General features: G+C 41.3%; 1 protein-coding gene across 1 annotated transcript in view; it reads left to right on the top strand.

The window, feature by feature from the left end:
* Nucleotides 1–15,958, top strand: part of lipca (lipase, hepatic a) — a 79,465-nt gene that overhangs the window by 39,537 nt on the left and 23,970 nt on the right. Inside the window, exons 2-3 of the mRNA XM_078530311.1 lie at nucleotides 11,358–11,533; nucleotides 12,352–12,531. Coding sequence (XP_078386437.1) covers nucleotides 11,358–11,533; nucleotides 12,352–12,531 — 356 coding nt within the window. The remainder of the gene's footprint in view (nucleotides 1–11,357; nucleotides 11,534–12,351; nucleotides 12,532–15,958) is intronic.

Genomic DNA, 15,958 nt, shown 5'->3' with positions numbered 1-15,958 from the left:
AAAATAAACTCTCAGAAAATAAGACCTTCAGGTTCATGAATTGCTTCAGCAGTTTTTATTCTGGCAAACCTTTGGACCCTGTCATATATCATCTGTCCATGCATTGTGAAGTTAATTATCTTGCTATGAGCCTCTCTCTAACAGTGCATGTGTCCTTCCAAGAGCCCCCCTTCAGCTCCCTGAGTACAATCTGTCTGTAACTAGCTGCAAGCATCTCATTGACTTGTAACTAGCATCTTGTGTTTGTCTCTTCAGTCTAACCCTCTTTTTAAGAACTACTCCTCAGTCTACCTCTGCTTGTCCATCCTCTGTTGAGACATAACATTCTCAATCATGCCCCATTACCCCTTCACTTACCTGCTTGTTTCCATCTCTACCCAATATTGTTTCCTACTTCACTATTTTCCTCCCAATCAGACTCTGTCTTTGCCTGTGGAACTTCTTTCAACTTTGCTGCTCTTCTGAACCAGTCCAGCATATATCACTCCCTGATTATTCTTCTGAATTCTCAGAGGCAGGGGAGCCTATTTTAGCCAATGTTCATCTCCTGTTCTAGCTCTCCTCCTGCCTCATAAAGTTGGTCCCAAAAAGGGTAGTTTCTTTATCCTTTTAAAGTCAGCACTAAACTCGCACGATTGAAACATTAATCAAATAAGCAATTAAAGTAGCCACAAAGAAATAAATCACCTCCAGACAACATGGCTCTGCAGTTCTCTGAGAACTCTTCATTCTTCCAGCTCTGGGCATGTGTATCCCTTCACCCCACTATTGGCAACCCAGACCTTCAGCTATCCAGGCCCTACATTTTGAAATTCCCTCCTAAAGCTTTCTGCCTCCCCACCTCTCTCTCTTTTGTTAAGACCCTTCTTAACACATACTTTGACTGAGCTTTTAGTCACCCCTCATAATTGTCTCCTCTATTTCAGTGTCAATTTTTCTCACATTACATTTTGCTGATGCACCTTTGGCTGTTTCTTGCCATTAAAATCTCAGCGCCAAAGCAAGTTGATGTTGTGGGGACCAAAGTACATGACTGGGCCTTGCAGTCTTCTGGGTTGTGAGACTTAATGGGTTGGGGTGGGGGGAGGAAGAGAGTTGAGTTCCACCCACAATGGGCACAAAAGTTTGTGGCGCGGCTGTTCCATTCGCCCATGCGGCCTGATCCAAATTTGGGTTTGGGGTTTATTTAATTGGTGCTGATGAACTGCGGGTGCCAAACGGATACCTTGGTGCAACTCACCAGCATTTAAATGGACAGTCCAGGGAGGTCAGTTCAATGGTAAGTGAGGGAGTGGAGGGGACCCAGGACAGCTGCAGTCCACAGAGTTCCCCTGGAGCCGGGGACACTCCAGTTCCTATTGGTTCAGCAAAAAGTAACTTTTCACTTGACCTTTTGAGGCCTTGTCCCCTTTGCTGCTGGGTAAAAACAAACGGATTGTGCAGCGCCCACTTACACCGAAACTTTGCAGTTGTAATCTGGCAGCTGGCACAAGGCCCTGGTTTGCATAATTAAGCATTGTGACACTCTTTTTCAGGCAGGCTGCCTGCTCGTTTATTTACAGGCCTATCTGATCATTACGCTGAGTGGGTCTTTAGGTGTCAAAAGCATGACCGAGATGACCCCAATCCATTTCCATGGCTTTCAACTGCCAGCTGCCAAATTTTCAGGCCTAAATCAGCCAGCGGTGAGTTGAATTTTCATCCAGCTGTCACCCTGTGGTGTACCTGAGTGGCTTAGAACAGGACTGCTGAGCATCGGAGATAATAAGTTCCTTGTATAAATAAAATTAACAACAGCTCACATTTATAGCGCGCACCAAAGAAGTGAAGCATCCCAAGGGACTACACAGGAGCATGATATAAAAAAATCTTGACACAGAGCCACTGAAGAAGATATTAGGAGAGGTGACAAAATCTTTAGACAAAGAGGTCGGGTTTTATCTATTATTTATTCATGGGGTGTGGGTGCATTTGGCTAGGCCAGCATTTATTGCCCACCCCTAATTGCCCTTGAGCAGGTGGTGGTGAGCAACCTTCTTAAACTGCTACAATCCATGTGGTGTGGGTACACCCACAGTGCTGTTAGGGAATTCCAGAATTTTGACCCAGTGACAGTGAAGGAGCATCGTGAAAGAGGAGAGAAAGGTAAGGGAGGTAGAGATGTGGGGAGGCAATTCCAGAGATATTGAGTTATGGGGAGGGAATTCCAGAGCTTGTACCCAGACAGCTGAAGGCACAGTCGCTAATGGTGGGTTGAAGGAAGTAAGGGATGCACAAGAGACCAGAGTTCGCAGAATGCAAATTGGTCAAAACTTTGGAGGACTGGAGGAGATTACAGAGATAGGGAAGGCCAGGCAATGGATAATTGACCAGTCTGCAGGAAAAGTTGCATATCTACACATTGGAACTATTTGTACCAAGTAAAGACAAGAACTCCAATTTACATCACATGTAGTGGCACATTATTTTATTGTGCAATGTTAAAAAATAGCAGTAAGAATATTTGTATCAGTTTTATTTGTCTGGTTTAAATTGTGCAAGACATTGCAAAGAGCCAAGAATAAATTAATTATAAGGTTACATGGTGATACTGCTAGCATTTGTCTGTAAAGACTATTTCTGAAGATTGCAGCATTTAAGTATTTAGAGAGGAAATAAATAAAGATTAGGAGGAATAATCTCATTAAACCATTTGTAAACAGTGTGAGACATTTAATATCATCTAAATCCTGAACTGAGATTACTTCATTGGAATCACATGCATTTTTTATTGTTTTTGGAAAGCACAGTAGTGAGTATTTGATTGTGCGGAAGGGTTTTGTTATGATGTGTGTGTATGTGCCATCATACGGATGAATGATGATGTCCCTCAGTCAAGATTAAGTTTGGGAAATAATTACTGAGAGGATATCAAGTACAAGTTTAATCTTTCATGGGTCTGTGATTCTGCCATCCATGAACAATCACCTTTCACAATCCGATTAAATCAGTGTCAGTGTAAAGCTTTTATATTTGGTGGTGGGCTCCAGGATATTAACTGCATATGCTGGTTCCCCATGTAGTCATTGTTATACCTGACTGCCAGCATGGGTGCCACGTATGGTATCTTATACAGGGTTATTTAGATGAGGGGTTGGAAGGTCACAAGTCAGAGATTGTAGAGGAAGACAGAAAGGATTCAGCATGTCCCAAGCAGTGACAACCAACCAGCCACATCTCCCTGAATTTCACCAAGAATCAGCATCTCAGGCAGCTGCAGCTGAGCTGAGAGGGAATTGTTAATGTGTGCGGTCTGCTTGAAGCAAACTGATAGTAGCACAGTAGTACTTGTGGCAGTTAAAGTGACCTCAAGATTTATTACCATTTTTTATTACCAGGCCACAGTGTTACAATCCCTGTAGAGACCGATAACTTTTCAAAAGGAATTCAAACTTCCAGTGATCGACTGAAACAATCCAACAACAGTTTCCTATGGACCCGTCCCCTCTCAAAGCCAATCTCCAAAGCAACATGAATCACAAGGGCCTTTTATCCAGGCAGGAATGCTAAGTAGCTACCCTGTCTAGATCCCCAATTCCATTCTATCTTGGAATTAAAGAGACGGTTTAAAATATAACCATTTACAAAACTTCACATTCCAAACACCTCCCAGGGACTTGGAGACTAACAGCCTATCCATTGTCAGCATGGCTGCATGGGTCATTATTTACAGGTGTAAATATCTTGCACATTCTTCCCAGTAAAACAAACTGGGTCCTGCTAAAATGTTTAACAACCAACATACCCTGACATTGTATCGGCAGAATTCAGAGCAGGTCACATGACACCCTTCATTCTTCCATCTTACCCTAAATTAAAGACACAGTCCCAAAAGATAACAATCTTGCAAACTTCATATTTGTAATAACAGTCAACTGTCTGCCATCAATCAGTTTACTGTCTATCACATAGATTTCACAGATATCTCGGTCTCTGATATTGTCTTTGGCATTAAGCACCAGCAGGAGGGAATATATACCCGCTGTCATTTATGCAGAGGCTTGAAATGATCCACTGTAATACCCACTTGGGTGCCATCTGTCTGTAGCTGGGATACTGTGTGCACGCCAGCACTAAGACAAAGTCCTTCCAGCTGCCACTCTTGTTGATACTCATATCATTCCAGAGGAGACAGGCAGTCAGCCATGACTGCTTCCTAACGCAGTTTAACCCTATGCCAGCAGTTTTTGCATTTATAAGAGATATTCCTCACTGACCAGCTGTGCTGTCCCATGTTCCATGGCAGACTGCAGTGCATATAACTATCCATTAATGATTCTGCAAATTTACTCTGATAATGGAGACCTCCTTCAGGTCTTGCTGGTGTTCTTTATTGATACGTGTACCATCCATTTCCGAGCAGGCTTACTGGATCTGAAAGCTTTGCCAATGACTACGCTGAACCTTGACACATCAGTTTGACTTTTGGGTGTCAATAGCACTTTTTCTTTCTGACCCTCACTCCTTGAGTCATTCTGTATAGCCCTGCTCTACATGAGAACTATGACCCTCCAGCATGAGTGTCTTTGTCCTGTCCCCGGAATGAGTGGCGGTCACACACAGCTTGCTGTCCTGTGGATGGTTGATGGGAAGAGCCTGGCTTCAGACTTCTCCTTTTCAGTCCATGGGTTCAGCAAATCCCTGCTGCATTCTAGGCAGGACATACCATACATACCCTTTGATGTTGTGCTATTACTTTCCCTGCCCGAGTTAATGATCCACTTATTGGAAATTTTGCACAAGCTGAGCATTTTAGCACAAACTTCGACTCAGCCCCAACTCCTCCTGTTTCGCCATTCCCTGCATATCATCTAGGGTTGGCCAGCTTTTAATGTCATCCTTGAAGTTGCTTCGTTTCCTAAGATGCCCAGTCTAGCTTGTCCATATCATAGCATAGCCATAGGATGCCAGCTCCACCCAAAAAAGAACGCTTTGCTTTTATATACAACCTTTCATGACCTCAGGATGTCCCAAAGTGGTTTACAGCCAATCAAGTACTTGCATTGGCAATATAAAGATATTACTGAATCCCACAAACATTGTACATTGTAGTAAAGGTAGATTAGCATTGCTATGCTAGTGCCACATACTAAATGTTATGGAATATAATGGCTCTATCAGTTATCGCTTGCCAGCAAGAAAATAATAGCATTACAATAATAGCATTCGGTTAGCTGGTATATCAGATACAGTCCCACGTCAACACAATCTTTATTCTTGATTTCTTTTCTATTCTCATGTGGACAATTACTGGCTTCACAGCTGTGATTACAACATTCAGTGATCCATCACTAAAATTTTACTTTAAGACTTTGTTACCGGACTAGTAATCCAGAGGCCCAGACTAATGCTCTGGGGAGACAGGTTCAAATCCCACCACGGCAACTGGTGAAATTTGAATTCAGTTAATAAAATCTGGAATTGAAAGCTAGTCTCAGTAATGTTGACCATGAAACTATCAACTGTTGTAAAAAAAACCTTCATTAATGTCCTTTAGGAAAGGAAATCTGCCATCTTCATCTGATCTGGCCTGACCCACGGTAATGTGGTTGACTCTTAACTTCCCTCTGAAATAGCCTAGCGAGCTATTTAAGGGCAATTAGGGATGGACAATAAATGTTGGCCTTGCTAGTGATGCCCATATCCCATGAAAGAATAAATAAAAAAATACACAGGTATTTGAGTTGCTTGAATTGAGTTTAGGTTGGTGGAAATGTGGAAAACACTTCCAGCACCTGCAAACCAAACTTACGCTATAAACCCATCAGTGTGAGCATTATCTTACACGATGATAGAATCAAAGACCTTCAGCTTTAGTGGAAGATTACATTTACATTGCACCAAAAAAAACATTCCATCTTGTTTGATAATATTAGCATAATTTTATCTAAAAGTATTACACATCAGTGCAACCAGTGTACAATTGACATGACACTCACAAACACTGATCTTGTCATGAGGTATAGAAACATAAATTTAAAAAGTACAATGTGTTTGAAGTTTTAGGTGCTACAGTTGGGTTTTTGAGTGGACAATGTCCAAGGTCATTTTGATGGATACAGTGTCCTGGACTGTTTGACATCTGGGTCAAGGACATGGTGTGTTAACAATTTACTTGTAGGCAAAAGGTAACAGCTGCTTTCTATTAGTTTGCAGCCCCTTTGGTTGTATTTCTCTAATTGCCATCATCTAAGTGTCTCTGAAAATTATTTGCCTTTGCCTATGTATGCATACACAGCGGTCTTACTTATTTAGCAGTAAAGGTAAACCAGCAGAATTTGCTTCCAACGAATGTCAGAGTGTTGGTTTAGAAATTAGTTGGTATCGGAATTTGGGCAGAAGCCCAATGCTTTCTGTGAGCTGCTGTGTCAGAACTGCTGCACAAGCAGATGCTATGAAATTGATCCCTTTGTACCATCTGGACATGACCAGTATGCTGGATATCTGGATCATAGAGTTAGAGAATGCTAACAGAACAGAAGGAAGCCATTCAGCCCATCATGTCTGTCTAGATCTCTGCAAGAACATCTCAGTTAGTCCCATTTTCCTGCCTTTTTCCTGTAGCCGTGCTTTATTTTGTCTTCAGATAATTATCCAATTCCCTTTTAAAACCGTGATAGAATCTGCCTCTATTAACTGTTAGGCAGTACATTGCACTTGTTGCGTAAAAAAGCTTCTCCCCTTGTCATTGTTGGCTCTTTTGCCAATCACCAGAAGTCAGTGCCCTTTTCGTTGTAGACCTTTCTGCCAATGGGAAAGATGTCTCTCTATTTACTCCGTACATTGCATTGGGCTCTCAGACTAATTTGCCATCATATGGCCTCAACCCTACATTAAAGGGTTTCACTTTTGGATCGCCATGTTGTGCCACTTTGCACAGGTCCGTGAAGGTCATTATGTTGCATGACGCACCAGTGTGTCTGACACTTCTTGATCACTTGATATTCTCCTTCTGTGGTCATCATTGTAACAGTCGCAAACCATTTACCTCTTATAGACTTAACAAAACCAGCCTGTTGTATCATGTATAGCTCTTCATCAGACTCTTCTGCTGATATCTCTCCAGTGGCCATCTGTATCAGCTTATTTTGCTTTTTTCTCGGCAAACAATTGTGTGTGAAATGATTCTGCTTCTTGCAGTTGAAACACTGCTTTCCCTACACTATGCAATCTTTCTTCTCCTTTGTATGATGTCCTCAGCAGTATTTGTATTCTGCCCTTTGTCTGCAATTTCTTTGCTCTTTCGGCCTGGGATGTCTCTCAGCATAATGTATCTCCTGGTCTGCTCTGCCATACATATCCTCTAGCTGATGTTTTACAAGCTCCACATTTCTACACACATCTATTGCTTTCAAGAGGTTACGTTTCTCTTCTTTCTGTAGACTTTCTCTAACTGAGGAGTCCTATATGCCTGAGAGAATTTTATCTTAAATCAGATCATCTTTTAATTCACATGATTTTGCCATCTGTGTTACTGCAGTCACATACGGTCCAAAGGGTTCTTTTTCCCCTTGAGCTTTAGTGTTGAATACATAGCATTCATAAGTTATGTTCATTTGGGGTTCAAAGCATTCATTCAAGGCTTTTAAAATCTCTGCCATCTGTTTTCTTTGTTCATCAGTTAGACTTAGGGTGGTATACAATTTGTAGCAGTCCCTTCCCAGCAGTGTTAGAAGCGTGGCTACTCGTATTGGTTCTGGCTTGTTAATTAACTTTGTTGATAGCTCGTAGTTTTGCCATTGCAAGTGGAAAAACTGCCAGTTCTGCCATATATTGCCTTTCATTTCAACTGGAGCTGTGAGTGGAAAGTTTACTACCATTTAACTTACCCAGTATTTTACTTGCAGCCTCTGGTTTGTGTCTGCTTTTCCTTGTCCTTTTTCAGTAGCTTTTGACAGATTTGAACATTTCTGTGTGCCTTTCTGAGCTGTGTCTTCTCTGCAGAATCTCCAAGATTTCAAAACCCTATTTCCAATTCCAATTCCTGACACCATGTTTTGTGTTCAAATACTTTCTCAGTGTCTTTTCACTTAGAGGTCTTTATTGAACTGATTGTAAGATGGCAGCTTACAGATCTTCCTTAATGGCAGAGGTCACATGACTACAGCAAGCCATTTAGGGCATGTAGTACTATTGCATTTCCAAACTCAAACAGTCCTAGTAATGACCCCTGGGGAACTGCACTGTATTCGGTGATGGCATTACCATCACTGAATCCTCCACTATCAATATCCTAAGGATTACCATTGACCAGAAACTGAACTGGGCTAGCCATATAAATACTGTGGCTACAAGAGCAAGTCAGAGGTTAAGAATCCTGCGATGAGTAACTCACCTCCTGACTCCCCAAAGCCTGTCCACAACCTGCAAGGCACAAGTCAGGAGTGTGATGGAATACCTCCTACTTGCGAAGATGAGTGCAGCTCCCACAACACTAAAGAAGCTTGACACTGCCCAGGACAAAGCAGCCTGCTTGATTGGCACGACATCCACAAACATTCACTCCCTCCACCACTGATGCACAGTAGCAGAGGTGTGTACCATCCACAAGGTACACTGCAGGAATTCACCAAGACTCCTTAGACAACACCTTTCAAACTCATGACCACTACTACCTAGAAGGACAAGGACAGCAGAGAGATGGGAACACCACCACCTGGAAGTTCACCTCCAAGTCACTCACCATCCTGACTTGGAAATATATCAACGTCCCTTCACCGTCACTGGGTCAAAATCCTGGAATTTCCTTCCTAACAGCACTACACCACACCACATGGACTGCAATGTTTCAAGAAGGCAGCTCACCACCACCTTCCCCTCCTTTATTCCATGGGCTTTAGCTTATTTGCAGACAAATCTGTTATGTGGCACTTTAACAAATGACTTTTGGAAGTCCATATACATCACATCATCACCAACCTTTTCGGTTACCTCATCAAAAAACTCACATCAAGTTAGTTAAACACAATTTATCTTAGGAAATCCATGCTGGCTTTCCCTAATTAATCTATATTTGTCCAAGTGACAGTTAATTTTGTTCTGAATTATCATTCCTGAAAGTTTCCCCACCACTGAGCTTAAATTTTCTGGCCTGCAGTTGCCGGGCTTATCCTTTTGCAAACAAGGGTTTCACATTTACAATTCTCCAGTCCTCTGGCACAACCTCCATACGTAAGGAGGATTGGAAGATTATAGCAAAGTGCCTCTGCAATTTCTACTGAAAACTTCCCTCAGTATGCATCTCATCCAGTCCTGGTGACTTATCAACTTTAAGTTTAGCCAGCCTTTCTAATGGTTCCTCTTCATCATTGTAAGCCCATCCAGTGTCTTAACTACTTCCCCTTTCACTACAACTTTGACAGCATCTTCTTCCTTGTTAATGACAGATGCAAAGTGCTCATTTAGCACCTCAGCCATACCCTATGTATTCATAGAGACCCTCAGGTCCCTTACATCGCTGCAGAAGTTCCTCAGGGTAGTATCCTAGGTTCAACCATCTTCAGATGTTTCATCAATGACCTTCCCTCCATCATAAGGTCCGAAGCGGGATGTTCAACAATTGCACAGTGTTCACTGCCATTCACGACTCCCCAGATGCTGCCCATATCCCCATGCAGCAAGACCTGGACAATATCCAGGCTTGGGCTGATAATTGGCAAATAACATTTGTGCCACACAAGTGCCAGGCAATGACCATCTCCAATAAGAGAGAATTCAACCATCTCCTCTTGATATTCAACAGCATTACCATTGCTGCCCTGGAGGTTACCATTGACCAGAAACTGAACTGGACCAGCCATATAAGTACTGTGACTACAAAAGCAGCTCAGATGCTGGGAATGCTGAGGAGAGTAACTCACTTCCCAACTCCCCAAAACTTGTCCACCATCTACAAAGCACAAAATACTCTTCATTTTTCTGTGTGGAGTGTGACTCCAACAACACTTAAGAAGCTTGACACGATCCAGGACAAAGCAGCCCGTTTGATTGGCACCCCACCCACCACCTTAAACATTCACTCCCTCCAATACCGATGCACACTGGCAGTAGTGTGTACTATATACAAGGTGCACTTTGGCAGCTCACCAAGGCTCCTTCAACACAACCTTGCAAACTTGCAACCTTTACCACCTAGAATGATTGGAGCAGCAGATGCATGGGAACACCGCCACCAGAAAGTTCCCCTCCAACTCACCTATTATCCTGACTTGGAAATATATCACCGTTCCTTCATTGTCGCTGGATCAAAATCCTGGAACTCCCTCCCTAACAGCGCTGTGGGTGTACCTGCACCACATGGACTTCAGCGGTTCAAGGGCAGTAAGGGACGGGAAATAAATGCTGGCCTTGCCAGCTCATGTCCTATGAAAGAATAAAAAATAATAATGATTCCGCCTTACCTCATCAGCTCCCTTAACTGGCTGTCTGCCACTGCCAGGTGAGTTGCAGTTCCCACTGTGAGAAGGCAGGTACACATCGAGGAGGCAATCCAACCCTTTCATTTCTGGATTTACCCTTTGCCTTCAAAGCTGCATCCACGGTGCTGGGAAGATTCTGGCCTGGGTATCAGTAGAAATAATTGAGCCAGACTGATGAATTTCTTAATAATTACAGTATTTGGAGAAATAATTTCAAAAACTTAGCTCGCTAGCATTTTAACCACTTTTTAAACTCAGTGTCTTTTTAAAAATTTTTGTGAACACACTTTTTAAAAAAAAACCCTCACATGTATTTTTCTTCTCACAATGTTTAGGAGAATTAGAGGGGTCACACCATTTCCAGGGAGCTAAATTAGTGTCGAGGGGAGGTCTAGTGGAACAGTGGTAGTGTCCCAATGGGCCCTGAAGTTCTGTGTTCAAGTCCCACTCCAGGACTTGATGGCCATGAAAGGGGCGTTCATAACCTGACCAAACGGGTTGATTATCAGCCTGTAAATCCTTCCAATGCACCTGATGGCAGGTGTTAAGAGTGGGAGAGTTTCCTGGTCAGCCATACTGCAGAAGGCAATGGCAAAACACTTTGCCAAGAATAAGCATGGACCAATCCAATGGAAGTTCATGGTCATCAACATGTTTTTAGGTACCTGGAGGAGGAGGAAATTAGTGTCATTCAAGATTGTCATTAATATGTTCAAAATAGCTTCACATTCAACTGTCTAGTCACAGGCCCTTATTCCAAACAAAAATCAAATTTTAAACACAAGCTAAAGAATGCTACCTCTCATTTTTGAAGGTACATTGCTGAAGTTTAAGACCATCCTTATTGTTAATATTTGAGATGAATCTATAATGACTCTGATGTCATTTTATACATAACAGATGAAACCACTGTTGGCAGAAGAACAGTACATTCAGCATCCATCAAGTTTTGCGTGTTCAAGGGATACATGTCCAACAGGGAGGTCTGCTGTTTTACCCCTCACCAGCCTGTGACATTGGAGAACTGCGGCTTCAACACATCTCACCCTATGGTGACGATTATTCACGGATGGACGGTACTCCTGCTTCTTTCCTTTGTGGTTACAGAAGAAAGTTTATTGTTACATTAGTAATAATCTTCTCCATGGGCTCTAAGAGTTCTGGATGAAATGAGCTTGGTTAGGAGTAGCCTAGGTATGAGGTGAAAGCACAAGGGGGGATAAACAGAATTCAGCACAAATCTGTATTAAGTTGATAGCCTCAGTCAGAAAGAGCAAGTCCTCGAATGCACAAAACATCTCAAACCCTTACATCACACTGAAAATGGCCACAGCTTTATGTTCTGATAACCAAATAACTTTAATGTATCATTTCAATATAAAGTTGGTTTGCATTCAAGATGAAAATAATAAATATGGGCATCAATTTGGCTTTGAAAAGTAAATATGTTAACTTTGCGTAAGAAAAATACACAGCTTACCATTTGTGTCATATTAGCTCGTCTAATAAACACATTTACGATCGTATTTCACCATTTTCAAAGCCTGATTAATGTAGTTTGCTGCTCACATTCCATAAATGAACATTGGCATCTTAATTGAAAGAACATGTTGAAGATATGCACATGCGAAATACATGAAGGGAACAGAAGGACATGGCGGATAGCTTGAGATGGAGTAGGGTTGGGGGACAATAAACACCAGCATATACAAGTTGGGCTGAATGGCCTGTTACTTTAGAGTTCCTATCAACTCTATATAATGTAACGTAATATGTAGCATCTACAAAGAGAAAAGATAAGTTAATGTTTTGGAAAATGGCCCTTGTGGCATAATTAACACCATATTTGGTGAAGGAAGTTATGGATTTTTCCTTACACTCTTCATCTTTTCAGCTTGATGGAATGTACGAAAATTGGATCTGGAAGATGGCAGGGGCACTGAAAGTCAGACTAAAAGACATTAACGTGATCGTGGTTGATTGGCTGACACTAGCACATCAACATTATCCAATAGCAGTAAAGAACACACGAATAGTTGGTCATGAGATTGCAGATTTTTTGGACTGGCTGGAGGTAAATCTATGAAATTAAGGTCTTCTAATAGTTTTTACCATGGTTGTTGTTTATTTTTGATGCGATATTCTTCACTCTGTGCTCAGGGTAATACATCAGATTCTCACTGAGTGGTTGGAGAAGCCAATTGTGTAAAACAGAACAAATTCAATACAATAAATACTATCCAATTAAAGGCAAGCAAACAGCAGCCACAAAATCCCAGAGCCACTTAGATTTTTACAGGCTGGAGAAAAAAGGACACACAATGAAATACAATCATCCTTAGTCAGGTTAATGAATCCAATTACCAGTTATTGTGGAGCTTTTCGATTTGATGCTCCCTGCTGATTCAAAGTGCCATCACCCTGCCCATAGCTGAAATCAGCAGGGTTCTTCAACAATCAATAAATGACTAAGGAAAGAATTGACTTTCCAATGTCAATGAATGTACAGGCCAAGGAGTTTCTAGTGGAACTCAAATCTCCAGTCAAAACGAATTATGGAGAAATGTATTCACTGTAATGCAGAGAGGAACGAATTGATAAGTCACACCGAGATAAGAGAACTGGAAAATTACACTCAAAGAGAAATTATAATTTTTAATGGTTTCCAATTGTTCCTCTGCCTTGCTTTTCTCAACTATTCTTTTCCTCTTTCTTACCTTTCCTGTCCATTTGAAGTGCCTTTAAAATAATTTTACTATCTTTCTTTTAATCTTTTTATTATTTTTCTTCTCTTTGGTGCCTTTATTGCCATTTTGTTCCCAGCAATATTTTCCTTTTATTCTTCTCTTAATATATAACCCTTTCTTTCATTTCCTTTTTAACCTCACCCTGTGCTTTATTTTATTACTTTAATTCCTGCCTTATTTTCCTTCTGTGACTTTAGGCTTCAGCTTTTCTCCATTCTGTTTTGTCCTCTCCACCCATCCTTTACTCTTTTTTACCCTGATCACTCCTCTTCTTGTAATTTCTACATTTCACAAGTGACTAGACTTCAAAAGTACTTAATTGGCTATAAAGCACTTTTGGGATGTCTTGAGGTTGTGAAAGATGCAAGCCTTTTTTCATTTTATTTGTCAGTTTGTAATTTCCAATCAAAAATTTTTTAAAAACTTTTTTCACGTCCTGCTTTGCCTCTGTTTCTGAATTTCCTTTCTTGAGGCTGATTTCCATGTCCTCTTCTCTCCTCTTCCCATCGATGTTGTATACCTGCCTTCCACTTACACACAATGTGCACCCTGCTTCTAATCATGACTGGCATCTGCCTATGGGGGAGTTACAATTCATTTCATGCTAGTTTTAAATTAAAGTAGCATTGTTTTCTCAGCTGCTCTGGAAAGGAAAGGCAATTGTAAAGCTCAAGTTAGAGATCAGTGAACAGCGGGACATACTTAACTCATTGGAAATAACACTACTGTAGCAACCTACTGTCACATCAAGGAAAATGGCTGGAGTGAACTTTCACTGCCTGGAATTTATACTGAATGACCATCAGAGATTTCAGCGTGGCCTTTCTTGTATATTCAACTCCAAACAGTTCTAATCAAACGTAATTAGGTCTGTTTGCCTTGCATGGTAATGCTGGAGAATTTGCCCCATCACTCTCGATGCAATCCAAAGCAACGGTAGCAACAGATGAACAACTGCAGGTTCTTGTCCTAAACCCCTCGGCCATAAAACCACAATTTGTCGGCATGAAGAGTGTTCAGCTGCCCAGGGTGGACAGCGCTACTGACAGAGCAAGGAGATTGTGTCTCTTAAAGATGGTTCACTGCACCATAGCCAGGAGTAGAGGTGCCTCATTTACCTGACAACAGTGCTACTGACATCAGGACTACTGCTGGTGATATTGTACAGTGAGGGCAATTACACCACATTCTGGTGCAGGCCTCTCCTATTATGAAGCAAATTGTGGACAAACTTATACAGTAAGGCCAAGAGCCATAATAAAATCATTGAACTGACCATCGCGAACCAAAATACAGCCATTGACCACATCAGCCTGTGTTCAGGGGTGTTTTCCCAGTGCGAGTTGGTGCTTCCACTGTAAAGGATCAGATGGTGAGCCTGGTTTAAACTGGGAAAACATTCAAATGCAGCTGAAGAGTGGAAGAAAAACCTTTCAAAATGTTGGGAGTGGGAATCCATAAATACTCCCTCAAACACCAAAATACTTACTCTAGAAATCAAAACTAGTTTCTCAGTAGTCTGTAGAGAAAACTTGCTTCTCTGGAGTCAGACTTCTCTCGTCAAGATAAGGAAGCTCAGGAAGCATGTAATGAGAAAATACCAAATCAATCATAACAAAACATCTGGGGATGTGGAGGTTAATAAGTGTCACCCAAACCATTAAAATAAGGTTTGCAGGGGATAGATATCTTGCAAGCGCCACTGCATTTCTTTTCATAACTTGCTTTAAGGTTGTGCGGCTGCTGGTATGCTGATTTTAACATTTTTAAGGGAATATATAATTCCTTTTTGTTGGTTATTTTTGCTTAGATATTCCTGAGTGACTCACCAACTGTGGGTCAGAGGGCATAGGAAGACAACCTGCCCAGCTTCCAATTCTGTCACCTTGTACCAGTTTCTTACACTATCAGAGATTGCTACCAACTTAGAAAGTGGAACCCTTCACACATTAATCAGGTTGAAACTAAGAATCAGCGGTGATAAGCCTTGTGAGGTGTAAGGCCATGTCCCACTAGTCCACCCTGTCATGTCTTAGTGTTCCAATATTGTGGCACAGTATCACTGAATCAACAGCACGAAGAGTAAGCTGTTCACTCATCTATGTCACAGTTGCTTAAGTGTCCCAACTTAAATTCCAGTGGCAAATGCCACCTTCTGCACTAGAAAATAACTCAATATCCTGCATCATGTAGTTTGGAATGGTCTTTGACTACATTCTCCAAAATGGCTCCTGGAAATAGTACACAAGTTTTCACTGTAGGATAACATAATCATTATAAATCACAGCTGAAGGAAATTTAAAGCTGTAGAGAGTTTGGGCATCACAGACATTTCAATAGGGACCAAGTATGGTTCATTTTACAAAGCTGAGAGCAGCTATAAACAGGTTTTTAAACATTATGACACCTCAGGATTCAACTTTTTGTAACTTAAGAAAAATGAATTGAAGAATGCTTATTGTATTCCATAATTCCTGAAGCCAATTCATGTTAATATTCAAAAGCAAAAATCTGCAGGTGCCAGGAATTTGCTCATTAAACACAGAGCCTATTATTTAATTTCATTGACAGCAATGAGAATGAAAATCTGCATAGAATGGGTGGCCAATCCAATAGCACCTCTTTTGCATCTCCATGCAAGATTAATTTCTATCCCTTAAACTTTGCAATTTGTCTTTAGTTTAAACTATTCACAAATATCTTGGACAAATATATTCAGAAACAACTATGTTTCCATATTTAAATTTGTCAATT

The sequence above is a fragment of the Cetorhinus maximus genome, chromosome 26 (genome assembly GCF_964194155.1).
Source record: "Cetorhinus maximus chromosome 26, sCetMax3.hap1.1, whole genome shotgun sequence".
Taxonomy (NCBI): Eukaryota; Metazoa; Chordata; class Chondrichthyes; order Lamniformes; family Cetorhinidae; genus Cetorhinus; species Cetorhinus maximus.
Note: the sequence above shows the minus strand (reverse complement) of the source record. Positions and strands in the feature narration are given on the sequence as shown.